The following is a 14,190-nucleotide window of genomic DNA, read 5'->3' as shown; positions in this document are numbered from 1 at the left end:
AAAGTGTCACTAATCAAATAGTGCTTTCATGCTTTGCAATTACCCCACTCTACCTTAGGTACCTATTTACCTAATTGAAAAAAAATCTCACTTCTCTACAAGTTGATAGAATTGTGCTGATGGGCTCTAAAATCATTTTTTACCGCCAAAAATAGGAAACTTCGAATAAAAGTTTGAAAAAAAATAACTTAGACCAATTCACTGTGCAGATTTTGGTGAGAAAATAAACTTGAAATTATCTATACTGCAACTACGATTCGCTATAAAAGGTGAACTTTATACCAGAATCAGTTGAAGTAGGACGATATGGATCTGAGTTTTGGCATCTCGAAAGAATTTTCTGAGCAAAAGATATGCAAAAGTACACATGGAGTACCTACTAAAAAATTGAAATCATTCTAGTTTCGATTTTTGTGCGAATATTCAGTAAAAATTTATTTTTATAATGTTCCCAACCAAGAAGGATTTTCTTAAATTTTACAACTCATTCCTACGCAAATTTTATTCTTAAAAAAAAAACCACAGGAATTCTTTATAAAAGATTTCACTTTTCAACTTACGAATCAATGGATGCTTTTGACGTTTATTTACGTCCAGTTTGTAATATTTAATAACGATGAATAGGTACAAGAAGATAAAGATATATATAAAATGCATGTACATCAACAGTCAAAAGTTCAACACATAGGTAATTGTATCATTGCTTCTTACTCTTATAGTCTTTGCAAAACTATTAAGTTGTGGTGTGGATATTCTATAGAAGTTTGTATAATTAGGTAGGTACTACATTTCATAAATCACCACTTAAAGTTACAATATGTAATTTAGATAGGTACCCAAAGTATTTCTTTTAAATCTTTTTTTTTCTATTTCGCATTCTTAAAGAGTAGTAGACGATGCCTTTGAACCGATTCATTCTTTTTTCAGTTTCATCAATAGAAGAATTAATCTAGGCATTGATATAGTGGAGGCACATACGAAAAAATCTTGTCTACCCAAGCTTTTATCACGAAAAATTGTCAGGGGAAGTTCCCTGAATAATTCCTGAGGACTACCAGTACCCTACAGACCTCTAGCAACATTTTTAGGGGGGGGGGTCACTCTCCCATAAAAAATTTAGCTAGGAGTCTGTGGAGTGATAGTTCTCAGGAATTATTCAGGGGACTTCCCTCGACAATTTTTCATCATAAAGCTTGGGCAGCAAAAATGTTTTCATTTTCGAAATAGATATGATGCTAATTCGCCTCCACTGGTATGGCTGAAGTTGTTGAGTCCGCGCTACTCACCATACTGCTCGTTCTGCCCCACGACTTATTCGTACTCGTTCTGCCCCACGACTTGTTCACCAGTGCATTTCGCACCATTTCATAATTACGTTCCATACTTGAAGTCCATCCCGATGAAGTCTTAACAGCATCGGGCCCATCATCGATATCACTTCCAGTCTGACTAGGAGTTGTCTGACCAGGAGTTGTCTGATTAGGAGTTGTCTGACCAGGAGTTGTCTGACTAGGAGTTGTCGCCACCAGTGCCGTTCCTGGTCGGGGTGGATTCGGTCCATAAAATGTCGGATCCACTCCGGCTTCCATCATTCTGCTTTGAATCATTTCTAAAATACGTTCCATACTCGGAGTCAACCTTGCATTCTGATGATCAACCACGTCTTCTCGTTCCCCTTCGATTTCAGAAGATGTATTTGGCGAGCCCGCAGTCGAATTTAGTTTACTAGGTGTAGGGTCATGTACGGATGACTCCAGTGAGGAAATCCGTTCGTAAGGTACATTTGTGGAAGTTGAAGGAAGAGATTTGAACGATGAATATAATTTTTTTTCATATTTGGGGCGATACGGAGGATTAATTTGACTTCTGTCACATAGGTGACCACTTTCAAGCGGTTGAAGTTCTACGAATCTGTCTTTAAAGAAGGGAAGTTCATTCCTTACAGCACTAGTTGGACAACAATAAGTTAATCCTCGATCTTTTTCTTTTTCATTCGCAGGGAATCCGTATCTTTCGCAACTGACGTCGATGTATTTCTTGCATAAATGTCCGTAGTCTTTTTTATCGCCTCGAGGATGATTATGTATTACAATAACTATACCTTTCAAGTTACTGCGTACGAATTTCCATAGATAATATGGATAGCCATCTTTTCCATAATCGTGGACGCCGGAATATACATCTATATCGCAATCGCCCTGCAGAAAAATAACATGGAAGGTGAAGTATTAGATGTACATAGGTTAGGAAAAGAGTATAGGCAATCAAATGTAGATAGACAACTTTCCAAAGTAGGTACAATGGTAGACTAGATAGGTATACCTACCTACTTTTTTTGTTTTTGCAAATTTTAAAAACCATTACCTATTACGAGGAGAAAAAATAGAAAACATACTCGCGTCATTAAATCCCTCAAATACCAGTTGATTTTTCCCCATGCATTGTCTGCCACGTTGCTCCAGATAAGACTGTAGTTTTTTTCATGGAACGTGGCCACTTTCCAATTGTACAGAATCACATCTTCATGAGAAACCAGTTGGAATGGGATCAAATAGCTTTCTTCATTCTGTAAAAAAAGTAGATTTTAATATGTCTGGCCAACATATTAGGAAAAATTTTTAAAAACTTACTTTTTTCTGACTAAAGTCAAAAGCTAACACGCTCTGTAATATTGTGAGTTTTGGAACAGTCTCCTCGGGCGAATCCTAGTAACAAATCATGAGATAGGTAAAAACCTACTATAGGTCACTGTAATATTTTTCAAAAAAAAAAAAAAAAAAAAAAAAAAAAAAATGCATAAGTCAATATTGTAGTAGAAAATGACTTACTTCTTCGTCATCGTTTTCTTCAAATTCAGAACGTTTCATTTTTGGCATTCCATCAAAGTTTAAGGCCATTTCAATTAGAAATTCCTGAAACAGCGAAACTTACTGTAGGTAAATCACTCACTTTTTTTTGATGTGTAGAAACTGAACAGTGCCGATGCCCCAGGATTTTTCTTTGGGGGGGGGGGATAATTGGATCTAAATCAAGTAATTTTGTCATAGCATTTTTTTGAGTGTGAGGATGAGGCAAATTAACTAAATTAAGTTTCCTTGAGGGAACAGAATAATCAAATAACAATGCCATTGATTCATTTAATTTTTCAAAAGAAGGGAACTTCAGCGACTGAACTTTGTCTGAAAGGCAGTGTTTCGAGTGAAATAGCTTGTTTAGTATATAGGTACCCATGAATTACAAATATTCCAATAATGTAGGTTTGAGAAAGAAAAAAACCTCTTCCTTTCGAAAAATATGGAAAAATAAAGTGATATGTGCCCAATTGAAGGAAGGATGCAAAATTTTAAAGTAGGTATTTCCAATTTTTTTCACCAGAGCATAAAAATGCTTGAAAAATCACCATTTTTTGCTATCAAAAATATATTTAAAAAAAAACAACTGGACTCTTGGGGAGGATTATTACCTAAATCCCTCTCAAAACCGGCACCAAAATTGGAAAATGTTCAATATTACTCAACCAAATAAAGAGAGTTTCTACCCGTTCACGTTGCAAAATCATTTCGTATTGTTCTTCGGTGTAAATTTCACTGGATTTGAGATTATATATAAAATTCCTACTCCTCAATTTGTATTTTACATGATAAACTTTTTTTTCTACTACGTCGAAACATGATTTATACATTGGATATTGTACTCTCTCCAATTCGGCATCTTCATCATCTTGCAAATTCTGAAAATTAAAACATTTTTTGATTAATTTCGATCGAAATCGGAAGACGTGATAACATTCTTGGTTTGAGAGTTGATGAAACAATATTGGCTAATCTTGTAAAGGTATGATCATTACCTGACATGCTGGTGGAAATACTGGAAATATCGTACGTTTTATCTTCATTCCATAACCAATTCTGTATATTTTTCTATTTTTACTGCCACAATGATGACCATTGATAAAAGTTGTCACACGAAGTTCACTTTCACATTCCGGTGTTTTGCTCAACTTCAATTTCAACGACGTATCGTTTTTCGGACACATATAAATAATGCTGAAATTATTCACGGCTTCAATGCTGAAAAAATATGAAAATTGATCTAAATTGGAAGAATTGCAGAACAGGTACCTACTTATCTACTTATTATACATTTAAAGTATTCAAGTATCTAACCTACCTACATCAAAAGTAGGTATAGATTAAACATTTCTGAATTCCATTTAATCATCATATCATACGAGTATATTACTCAGGTAAGATGTAAGTTGTACATATATATTGGATATCCATGAATAATTCTATACACTTACTTCACGTCAAACAATTCAAACTTGAACTTTTTAACGACTTCTTTCCGTTTTACATCTTCTTTCTGTACTACTTCATACGGAATTGCCAGCTCGGGCAAAAGTATTAATTTTCTTAGTATTAGCGCAGGAAATGAGTTCGGCTTTGGTAGTGTATTTTCCACACGAATTACTGCAATGTTAATATCCATCGATTAAAAAATTATATTTGTATTTACGTATTGCATCATTAACGATGTTTTTTAAAAAAAGGTTAATAAATTGGTACCGACAGGAATCAACTCCAAAAACCAACACGAACACACAAACTGAGGTCAAGAAATTTTTCATTGTCAACTTTGGATCAAGCACTTTGAAATTTTTACTTTATACGTGTCAACGATAAGATTTCATTCACAATTGTGAACAAAAATTATGTGAATTCAGGACATACCTATCAAGACTTCGCGTCGATCGTCATTGTTTGATTAACGCACAAATTACACACAAATTTTTTATTTTTCTTTTGGGCGTCACTGCGTCGGCACAATCAACATCGAAACCCGAAAACAATTTATAGCTCAACTATGCGTAATTCTTATGTTACCATACCACATACAATTTAGTTTTAAAAATCTTACCTTACTATACAAATTTAAAAAAAAAATAATTTGAGCAAGTTTTCCCGAAAGTCGAAACATATTTACTCTGTTAGTACGAGAAATTTGGACAAAATACAGATTAAAAACAACGAACAAATCATCTTTAAAAAATCTTAACAATATTTCAGATTTGATGTATGCTATAAAATCAACTAACAGACAATCATATTTTACTATAAGCCACGAACGAACAGCAATAATTAATCAACAAAGGTTATAAAAACAAATTTACATATACCTATTCAATATAAGTACATTAAAACTACCTAACACAAACAATTTGCAACGACTTAAATTTATTCGCTAGAAATACTCAACAAAAAATGAAAACAACAAATCGTATCATCAATCAACTTAATGCAGTAGTGCCAGTAGTTGTAGATTCCGGCCTTTCGCTCGGAGCTGCTGTTGAGGCGTCGGTAGTAGTCGTCGGACCTTCTCTTAAAGTTAACCTGGGAGCTTCTTCGTACTCGGCGTCATCATCTCCGCTAGCTTCTTCGTATTGCTGATATTCGGAAATTAAATCTAGCATATTACCTAAAAATAACAAACGTTATCAGTTTCTACTTAAAAGTAAAAATTCGTCGAAAAGTTTACAAGTTTCTGAAATTATCAGCAAGATTGATACACCTACCTTCTGCTTTGGCGAACTCTTCTTCTTCCATTCCTTCTCCGGTGTACCAATGCAAAAAAGCTTTCCTCTGATACATGGCGTTATACTGATTCGCAATTCTCCTAAATACCTCTTGTACGCTGGTGGTATTTCCAATAAACGTAACCGACATAGGTATACCTCGATTTGGTATATCGCAAACAGCTGTTTTCAAATTATTCGGTATCCAGTCAGCGAAATACATAGAGTTCCTTTGTTGAATGGCACTAAGTTGTTCTTCGACCTATTACATATCGTATACAAAACATTAAATAAACACCCTCCCTCACGGAAAAAAAATAGTACTTTCTGAGTAGTAGTTTTTTAACGGAGTAAAAAGTACTACTTTTTAACACCTTCATGGAGAAATATTAGTAGTTTTACATAAAAACTACTACTTTTGTCTAAAAACTAGTTCAAATTACTACTTCGTAATTTGAAGTAGTAATTTTAACTAGTTTTTAGACAAAAGTAGTAGTTTTTACGTAAAACTACTAATATTTCTCCATGAAGGTGTTAAAAAGTAGTACTTTTTACTCCGTTAAAAAACTAAGTACTACTTAGAAAGTACTATTTTTTTCCCGTAAGGGCTAAGCTTATTGAATTTATAAAACTCAAATAATCAACCTCTTTGGTAGACATCCGACCTCGAAAAATAACAGCAACGCAGAGATAATTGCCATTTCTAGGATCGCAAGCGGTCATCATGTTTTTCATATCGAAAGCCTGCATAGTCAACTCATTCACAGTCATCGCTCTGTAATCTTGGACTTCTTTGGCAGTCAAAGGAGCGAATCCAGGTACGAAAAAATGCAGTCGAGGAAACGGTACCATGTTGACAGCTAACTTCCTTAAATCTGAATTCAGCTGACCGGGGTATCGGAAGCTGGTGGTGATACCGGATAATGTGAACGATATTAGGTGATTCAAATCGCTGTATACTGGTTTGGATAGTTTTAGAGTTCTCGTACAGATATCGAAAAGAGCTTCGTTATCAATGCAGAAAGTTGCATCTGTACTTTCAACAAGCTGGTCGACGGATAATGTAGCGTTGTATGGTTCGACTACCACATCGGATACCTGAAATTAGATAGGTATGCAAATATTAGTGTCATGCACACAAATCTAAATTTTGTTTGGTTAATTATTCTTTTCCTCAAACGTAAACTCCAAAAGTTCCAGTCCACGTTTTTAGTACTCACCTTTGGCGATGGTATAACCGTATGCGAATTTAAAATTCGGTCAGGAAACTCTTCTCTGATTTTATTGATCAGTAATGTTCCCATTCCAGATCCTGTTCCACCTCCGATAGAATGAACCACTTGAAATCCTTGCAGACATTCTGCTCCTTCAGCTTCTTTCCTGCATTTAAAAAGATAATATTTTCAGTATAACGTACAAAAATTCTCAAAAATTTTCAGTTTTGGGAGAGGCGGAGGGTATCACCAGTGAACCTAAAATATAATCTTTCAGCACAAGTTGATCCCATTTTTTTTGAACCCAAAGTCAACTTTTTCATTTTAAAAAATTTTGCAGAGAATGTAACTTTTATTTCTAACGCTGGTGATATGACACACAATGGTTTATCATCCCCTCCCCTCTCCACCACAAAATTCATACTCGTACTTACCTTGCTACTTCTAGAGCAGCATCAGCTAATTCTGAACCGTCGGTATAGTGCCCTTTAGCCCAATTATTACCAGCTCCAGTTAATCCAGCGATAAAGTTATCAGGCCTAAATAACGGACCAATCTCTCGGCCTCTGATCGAGTCCAAAACACCCGGTTCCAAATCAATCAAAACTGCTCTTGGAACATATTTGCAACCTGAATAAAAAAGAAAAACGTATCAGATAGGTTCGTAGATCTACAGATCAGTGAATTTTAATTTTTATCAGTTCCATGAAATACAGCTTACCTAATCCTTGATTGAAGTACACATTTATTCTTTCCAACTGCAAAGGTGAATCACCATAATAATGTCCATTAGGATCAATGGCATGTTCATCAGATAATAGTTCCCAGAACTGAAAAGTAATAAATGCTGTTGTAGCAAGCAGGTATATTTGTAGGAAAGCTAATGAACAAACCTTTGTTCCTATTTGGTTTCCACTTTGCCCAATTTGCAGATGAACGATTTCCCTCATAATGAAAGTAGGACTATTTTTGTGTTAATAAAATACTAGGTAATTATGAAAATTTATACAAGAAATTTGTTTTGCAATTTGTTTGATTTTCATGAACTTTGCTGATATATTTATTGATATTAATAATCTTCAATGAGTGTCTTTTAATAGATAACATTGTTTCTAGCCAAGAATTTTTAAAAATACAATAGTATTTTAAAGTCAAAATTTTCTTTCCTTGCTCCTAGCTGCCCAATAACCGATGGACTGAAATGAAAAAAAAATCAACCCCAGAGGGAAAATTGGAACTTGTTCAAATCAAGGGACACTGGGCACCAGACCAGTTTCGATCCCTGGATTCTCAAAACCTCTATCTTCAGGGAACTATTCACGTAACACGCCATTTAAAAACTCAAAATTCATCGTTTTTATACACATATATTTAAAATTTGATAACGCTAACATAGTGATAATTATATTTAGCCATTTTCATAAATATATACAAGCTGTACGATTATTTGTAATTTTTACTTTTTTGCTATTTTTTTTCTTTTCGAAAATAAAACATAAAAGTATAAATATGTACAAAGATCTAGAAAAAAAAAACGTGTAACAATATTGAATTATTAGTAACATTATTTTGTATATTTACGATTACTCGCGTAATTTTTATTCAACGAGACAAGCGTAAGGTGGTATTAATCGTTTTCGTAAATAAAAATAATAAATTTAAAAAAAAAGTAAAAAGAAAAAATAAGGTAAAAACTGGATATACTTATCCGCAAAATGAATGTGTTGACACTTTATACACAAAAGCCATTTTCACGAGATAACGAAAAAAAAAAAATATGAAAAAAAAAAGAAAATAAAGAAAGAAAAAATTAATAATAAATAATGGCAAATGACATATTGGAATATATACTCTCGAGTTACCTACAACAATTACGAAATGGGGGAAAATAATATTACGTATTAGAACAACAGAACTGTTTAATATGGAAATGAGTGTCAGAGTCATTGGCTGTTGCTGTGGCTTCTACTCTAATTGGTCGGAATAGATCACCTCTGGTGCTTGCATCATCGTCGTCTGGTGTTCCTGGTACTTGTTTGGCAGATACAATACGATATATTTCTATTAACGAGAAAATAAAAACAAAAACAGGTTAAAATAATCGTCAGAAAATTACACAGTGAAAATAATTTGAAAAAAGAAAATAGGATTTCAAAATAAACGGAGAGCTCGTCATGCTACAGCACTGAATACGCGCATTGGTATACTATACTTCGGCCAACTTTTAATTAAGGCTTTAATATTCAAAAAAATCCAACTAAAAAAAATAAATCATAAGCTGATTAAAAATAAAAACTAAAAAAGCATTTGACCTGGGGTTTTTTTATTGGCAGCATTGCTTACGAACGTGGTCTGGATTTACTGTAGGTTTCACATCGATAGGTTCGACATTTGGCCGTATGGTGTCACCTTCAGGGGGATCGCGCATCTGCTTCTGCCATGCACTTCTGTATAATTCTACCCCAGGCCAAACAAAAAAATCAAATCATAAAACAATATTTACTTTGGCTAGGTGAACAAACGTCAAAAATTAATTCAAGCTGATAAAATACCGCCACCAAAAGAAGCGCCAAAATTTCAGCACACGTCACGTCGCCTCGTGCTGTCGACTGAACGTAATTTACTGCTGAGAAATAATCGTCGCACGTTACCCCAGGGTCGATTCCCTACATACGTAATTTTCTTCCCCATTAGTCGAAATGAAAATGGAATTTTTCTCGTAATAAAAATATAAACGCGAGAGGATACGCTTCCGGATGAATTTTGATGATATGGAGAATTTCCCCAGTAATATAACTCATTTGTCAATCTCTCGGCGAACACGTTGCTCGAATACTTTCGAGAGATAACAATAAAAATTCATATTACAACCGCCCACTATAAAACGACCATTCCACGCGATGTTTTCGTTACAGATTTACTCGTTTGATGAATGTTTCTGTTCTTGATTGGTCGAAAAATAAATACTGATTTGCAGAAATATCCATACGCGCAGGTAGAAAAGGAATGGTAAACTTTAGTTCGCTTTTGAATGACGTCAGCCGATACACTTATGTATTTTATCCTTGTTCTCGACAGTGTGTCAATAAAATATGTATTTCGCGCACAAGGTTCATATTATCATCTCGATAATTGAACCAATAAAATTCTAAGCATGCAAATTGAAAACTATTCAACGCAATAAAAACGTAAAAGGAAATCAAAGCGTAAATACTACGAGAACTTGAACAAAATACAAGCCATCAAATGAGCTCTAAAGGATGATGGATACGATACTACAAAAGGAATAATATTTTAACGAATCTAAATGAATTGAAAGATAAATATCGAAACAAAGTAATCCAAAACTGGAATAATTTCTATAAAACGTATGTACATCCTATCGAGGTTCATGATTTTTTTTGCTCGGTCGCGCAAAAACAATGGTTTGATCGAATGCTATGCAATGATAAAGAGTACTACGGTAATTAACGTAGAAAATTCATTTAGCATGATTCATTTTGAAAAAAACGTGATGATTTAAATTTAGCTAGATTTAGCCTAGACTCGAATCAACAATCAATTTCAAATGATTTTCGTTCGACATGAAAAAGTATTCGAAACACGGACAAAGTAAATTTTCAACACCTTCTTCAAGATCGTCCATACCTGTGAGAATATTTTGAAAAGCGGCTTCTACGTTTGTCGAATCTAGAGCGGACGTTTCGATGAATGAGAGACCATTCTTTTCAGCAAATGCTTTAGCTTCTTCGCTAGGCACAGCCCTTAAATGCCTCAGATCTGATTTGTTTCCGACTAACATGACCACAATATTCTGATCGGCGTGATCCCGTAATTCGCGCAGCCATCTTTCAACATTTTCGTAGGTTAAATGCTTAGCTATATCGTAAACTAATAATGCGCCAACAGCACCGCGATAATACCTGCAAAATAAAGATGAACCAAATTTACATACGCTGTAAATATTTGACAAATAGACGAATCTTCAAGGATGAAATATTCAAAATCCAAGGTCAGTTTACAAATAAGAAATAGCAATGATGCGACGTTCTCAGATTAAGAGTAAAGATAATCATCGCCTATAAACATCGTTTCGCACGATTTTATTTTACTAATACTTACGCTGATGTGATTGCTCGATATCTTTCTTGACCAGCTGTATCCCATATTTGAGCTTTAACTGTTTTACCATCAACCTGTAAAATAGAAAAAGAAAACACAAAAAACGACCCACGTTCATTAACACGTAATGTACCGAGAACATTTTCAATCACTCGTAAGTAATACGACCTTTGACCACACAGCCAGAACTTGTTTTCATTCTTGACCTGTGTGTCGATATTAGTGCATTTTTACTACATTTAATAAATGCGACGTAATTGTGCCATCGTTAATTACGTATAGATAATAAATTTTCGTACTTGTATACTCCTCGTCGCGAATTCCACACCGATTGTTGATTTTGATTCTAAATTAAATTCGTTTCTGGTAAACCTAGCGAGCAAATTACTTTTTCCCACGCCGGAATCTCCGATTAAGACCACTGCAACGCAACAAGTACATGTAATATAAAAAGAATGATTTCGTGAAAATGAGAAATATCACTCGAGACAAAGGGAGTGATTAGTGGTGATAAGTTTCCTGCGAACTATCGTTCGTAGCTCAGTGAGAAGTGTTTCCATTTCGTACATTTAACCATTTAAACGACATATTCGGTTCAGTTTCGGCTGGAAATTCTTCCAATTTACTCAATTATCTCGATAAATCACAGACAAAAGAATCTTCCTCAAGGTTTGACGTGATTTTTCATACGTAGGAAATTGGTTAATTGTACAAAAATAGGAAACACTTGATGACCGGAAATGGCGCAAAGATATCGAATAAGAGGATATATTGCGTTAATTACGATCGAAGTGTACCGATAATGAATAAGAATAACGACATACCTTTAAATAGAAAATCATATTCGTCATCATGGTTTCCCATTATAAACTAATTTTCTGTGTATGTGGTAAGTTCGGAACACTTTCGCAGGACTGTAAAGCAAATTGTAACGACACGGTATTAAATCATTGAAAACGTGCATGAAATACATAAAACCATCGAAAATGTGATTCAATCACACCTACTTTTTGCGTTTAAATTATTAAGCCTATTAAAATTTTGTATCAATCGAAGCATCTACAAACAATAAAGAGGAAAAAGATTAAGTTTTTGGACATGTTGTTACTCAGAACGAAAGGGGGGTGGACGAAAGACGACTGTTTTGTTTCCTTCAAATGGTGCGGATCACTGCGATGTCGCGTTGTTTCGTGAAAAAGTTCGACTTGATTTGAACTTTTTTTCATCGATTTGAGCTTAAAATTGATATTTATTCAAACGTTACGCGAGTTGATATCGATAATATTATTTAAATATAACTATAATTATATTTCGAGGGCTAAACATTGATTTTCAATTTTCATTGAAAAAATGGATCAAATTAGTTACGATGAACAAACGGGCATTTTATAAAACGCGATGTCACAATCATTATCAAAAACAGTGTTGCTTTTGCGATAATAAAACATGTGATACTGAATCAAAATGGAAATTGAATTTTATTTCATTTTTTTCTCTTCAAAATTAATCGCAACAGAAAGTAATTATTGCAATTGAATAAAACAAAAAGGAAGCAACAATAAATATGGTAAATAATAGAAAATATACTGCAGAAACGAAATAATGAAATATTAATTCAAAGAGGGTGAAAGAATTCAGCGTTTTTTAAGAATATATAATGTGGCCAACCTTGCTGATAATTTTTTGTTTTCAAATTTCATGTGGTGAGTAAAGGCGCGATTTTGCTAATTTCGTGAGTTCATTTTCGTATTCTGCGATTTGTAATTTCCTATATTTGCTAGAATTTCTAATTAACTACTAATCAATCTTTAAAATGTGGTCGGATGCTGATTTTTCCGTCGCTGGTGGTGGAGGTGGCTTCGACACATCGAACCTCCAAAGTCAAAGCGCCGCTCCTGCAGCAGATAACAAGAAGAGACATTCATCGGTAGTTCCTGTGGCGATAAAACAAATACTTGACAGTCCAGAAGATCAATTGCAGATTGCTGGTTTACCTGTAACGATGATGCAAGTCGTTGGCATAGTTAAAGCTATTGCTATTAGTACTACCAAGATCCAATACACCATTCAAGATTGGAGCGGTATCATCGAGGGAATGTTATGGTTAGAAGGAGACAACGATTCTAAAGGGTCGAATGTTACTGAAAATATGTATTGCCGAATGACCGGTACTCTCAGAAGGAACGACAACCAAAAGGTTCTTTTTGTCTACAACATACGCCCGATTGAGAATTTAAGCGAACTTTCGTACCACTATTTGCAAGTGATACACATTCCGTTGAAAGCCGAAGAGCAAAGGCAGGTGCAGATACCGGAAGATAATAATTCTGAGGCTCCGGTTAACAATGGAATGAATCTAACTGCAGCACAGAATAAAGTTTATCGTGCTATTCAAACGGCGAAAACGGATGCAGGCATGCATAAAAATGAAATCTCTCATAATGTTAAAATTCCCGCTCCCGAATTGGATAAAATAATCGAGTTCCTTATTGACGAAGGCCATATTTATGCGACGATCGATGATTTTCATTACAGAGCTACCGATGCTTAGTACAATTTACGTAAGTCTTATGCTGATGATCTTTGACTTGCTATTTTTGTATCGATTATTTTCATGAAGATGTGTTTGTTTTGTTCTGTTCGCAGGAAATTATCCAGTATTCAGATAATATAAGCGACCTTATGCTCTTGTACTCATCAATTACTATTCATTCCAAATCCCGAGTTGTTTCATAAAATGAACCATCTATCGTCCTCTTGGTATAAACTTGGTACTGATGATATCATGAGAAGTGTACCTTTTCTCGAACGTACAACATCAATAATGTAATTTCGATAAGGTTGAAATCTTAAAAATTTTGAGCTTTTGTTTCAGTCTTCTTTCTACCCATGAACTTTTAATTTCCGAAATCTGCTTTCTTCAACGTTTATTATTGTATTTTCGAAAAAATGTCATTTATGATTTTCTATAGAAGTCTTCTGGCATCTCTTTCTTTGTGATAATTAATTCCTGAGTACTTTGTTCTTCATTTTTGTATATATTGTTTTTAATAGTATGTAATTGTTTCGTTTTTCTCAAGAAATTTCTCATTCTGTATTCAAAATAAGTTTATATACGTAAGTGAATTGTATGCTCCTATTCATTTATTACAATTCTTTAAAACGACTGCTTGTTTTTTTGAATGAACCATTGTTGACATTTGGTGTATATTCGCTGCTAATAAACTCCCAATAAAAGGTATCCTTTTGTCGAACTTTCGATATTACAAAACGCACGAG

The 14,190-nt window shown here is 34.3% G+C and overlaps 4 protein-coding genes and 1 long non-coding RNA gene across 7 annotated transcripts; 1 reads left to right on the top strand and 4 right to left on the bottom strand.

Annotated features, from left to right (window-relative positions):
• Nucleotides 1-571: 571 nt before the first annotated feature.
• LOC135845188 (uncharacterized) lies at nt 572-3,854 on the bottom strand. Its single transcript, XM_065363654.1, has 6 exons — nt 3,813-3,854; nt 3,539-3,730; nt 2,829-2,912; nt 2,631-2,705; nt 2,396-2,566; nt 572-2,198 (listed from the first exon to the last, which is right to left on the bottom strand). Exons 1-6 carry the CDS (start codon nt 3,852-3,854, stop codon nt 1,236-1,238), a joined length of 1,527 nt encoding a protein of 508 aa, XP_065219726.1. The 3' UTR covers nt 572-1,235.
• Nucleotides 3,854-4,719, bottom strand: LOC135845604 (uncharacterized). Its single transcript, XR_010558780.1, has 3 exons — nt 4,573-4,719; nt 4,304-4,472; nt 3,854-4,070 (listed from the first exon to the last, which is right to left on the bottom strand). It is a non-coding gene; the product is annotated as an uncharacterized LOC135845604 (long non-coding RNA).
• Nucleotides 4,720-4,792: 73 nt separating this feature from the next.
• On the bottom strand, nt 4,793-8,006 carry LOC135843726 (tubulin beta-1 chain-like). Of its 2 annotated transcripts, XM_065361695.1 has the most exons (7): nt 7,683-8,006; nt 7,511-7,619; nt 7,224-7,419; nt 6,796-6,955; nt 6,221-6,673; nt 5,576-5,837; nt 4,793-5,478 (listed from the first exon to the last, which is right to left on the bottom strand). In XM_065361695.1, exons 1-7 carry the CDS (start codon nt 7,737-7,739, stop codon nt 5,291-5,293), a joined length of 1,425 nt encoding a protein of 474 aa, XP_065217767.1. In that variant the 5' UTR covers nt 7,740-8,006; the 3' UTR covers nt 4,793-5,290. The 2 variants fall into 2 exon arrangements, with proteins under 2 accessions (XP_065217767.1, XP_065217766.1); XM_065361694.1 differs by having other exon boundaries at nt 7,511-8,006.
• Nucleotides 8,007-8,140: 134 nt separating this feature from the next.
• Rab11 (RAS oncogene family member Rab11) lies at nt 8,141-12,077 on the bottom strand. 2 transcript variants are annotated; one of them, XM_065361699.1, is made up of 7 exons: nt 11,919-12,076; nt 11,736-11,825; nt 11,211-11,332; nt 10,912-10,985; nt 10,438-10,712; nt 9,102-9,246; nt 8,626-8,850 (listed from the first exon to the last, which is right to left on the bottom strand). In XM_065361699.1, exons 2-6 carry the CDS (start codon nt 11,773-11,775, stop codon nt 9,113-9,115), a joined length of 645 nt encoding a protein of 214 aa, XP_065217771.1. In that variant the 5' UTR covers nt 11,776-11,825; nt 11,919-12,076; the 3' UTR covers nt 8,626-8,850; nt 9,102-9,112. The 2 variants fall into 2 exon arrangements, with proteins under 2 accessions (XP_065217769.1, XP_065217771.1); XM_065361697.1 differs by lacking the exon at nt 9,102-9,246 and having other exon boundaries at nt 8,141-8,850; nt 11,919-12,077.
• A 515-nt stretch (nt 12,078-12,592) lies between these two features.
• RPA2 (Replication protein A2) lies at nt 12,593-14,077 on the top strand. The gene is made up of 2 exons (XM_065361696.1): nt 12,593-13,472; nt 13,558-14,077. The coding sequence occupies exon 1, from the start codon at nt 12,725-12,727 to the stop codon at nt 13,460-13,462; it is 738 nt and encodes a 245-aa protein (XP_065217768.1). The 5' UTR covers nt 12,593-12,724; the 3' UTR covers nt 13,463-13,472; nt 13,558-14,077.
• Nucleotides 14,078-14,190: the final 113 nt, after the last annotated feature.

The sequence above is a fragment of the Planococcus citri genome, chromosome 4 (genome assembly GCF_950023065.1).
Source record: "Planococcus citri chromosome 4, ihPlaCitr1.1, whole genome shotgun sequence".
NCBI lineage: Eukaryota > Metazoa > Arthropoda > Insecta > Hemiptera > Pseudococcidae > Planococcus > Planococcus citri.
Note: the sequence above shows the minus strand (reverse complement) of the source record. Positions and strands in the feature narration are given on the sequence as shown.

Excerpts from the sequence above, each read along its gene's own strand:
- LOC135845188 (XM_065363654.1), bottom strand. The coding sequence starts at position 3,854 with ATGTCAGGTAATGATCATACCTTTACAAGATTAGCCAATATT. Across the intron at positions 2,567-2,630 it reads TTGACTTTAGTCAGAAAAAA|AATGAAGAAAGCTATTTGAT; the intron begins GTAAGTTTTTAA and ends CTTTTTTTACAG. Across the intron at positions 2,199-2,395 it reads TGAGGGATTTAATGACGCGA|GGCGATTGCGATATAGATGT; the intron begins GTATGTTTTCTA and ends ATTTTTCTGCAG.
- LOC135843726 (XM_065361694.1), bottom strand. The coding sequence starts at position 7,739 with ATGAGGGAAATCGTTCATCTGCAAATTGGGCAAAGTGGAAACCAAATA. Across the intron at positions 6,956-7,223 it reads GCTGCTCTAGAAGTAGCAAG|GAAAGAAGCTGAAGGAGCAG; the intron begins GTAAGTACGAGT and ends TTTTAAATGCAG. Across the intron at positions 5,838-6,220 it reads GTCGGATGTCTACCAAAGAG|GTCGAAGAACAACTTAGTGC; the intron begins GTTGATTATTTG and ends GATATGTAATAG.
- Rab11 (XM_065361697.1), bottom strand. The coding sequence starts at position 11,775 with ATGGGAAACCATGATGACGAATATGATTTTCTATTTAAAG. Across the intron at positions 11,333-11,735 it reads ATATGATTTTCTATTTAAAG|TGGTCTTAATCGGAGATTCC; the intron begins GTATGTCGTTAT and ends GTTGCGTTGCAG. Across the intron at positions 10,986-11,210 it reads TCGCGACGAGGAGTATACAA|GTTGATGGTAAAACAGTTAA; the intron begins GTACGAAAATTT and ends TCTATTTTACAG.
- RPA2 (XM_065361696.1), top strand. The coding sequence starts at position 12,725 with ATGTGGTCGGATGCTGATTTTTCCGTCGCTGGTGGTGGAGGTGGCTTC.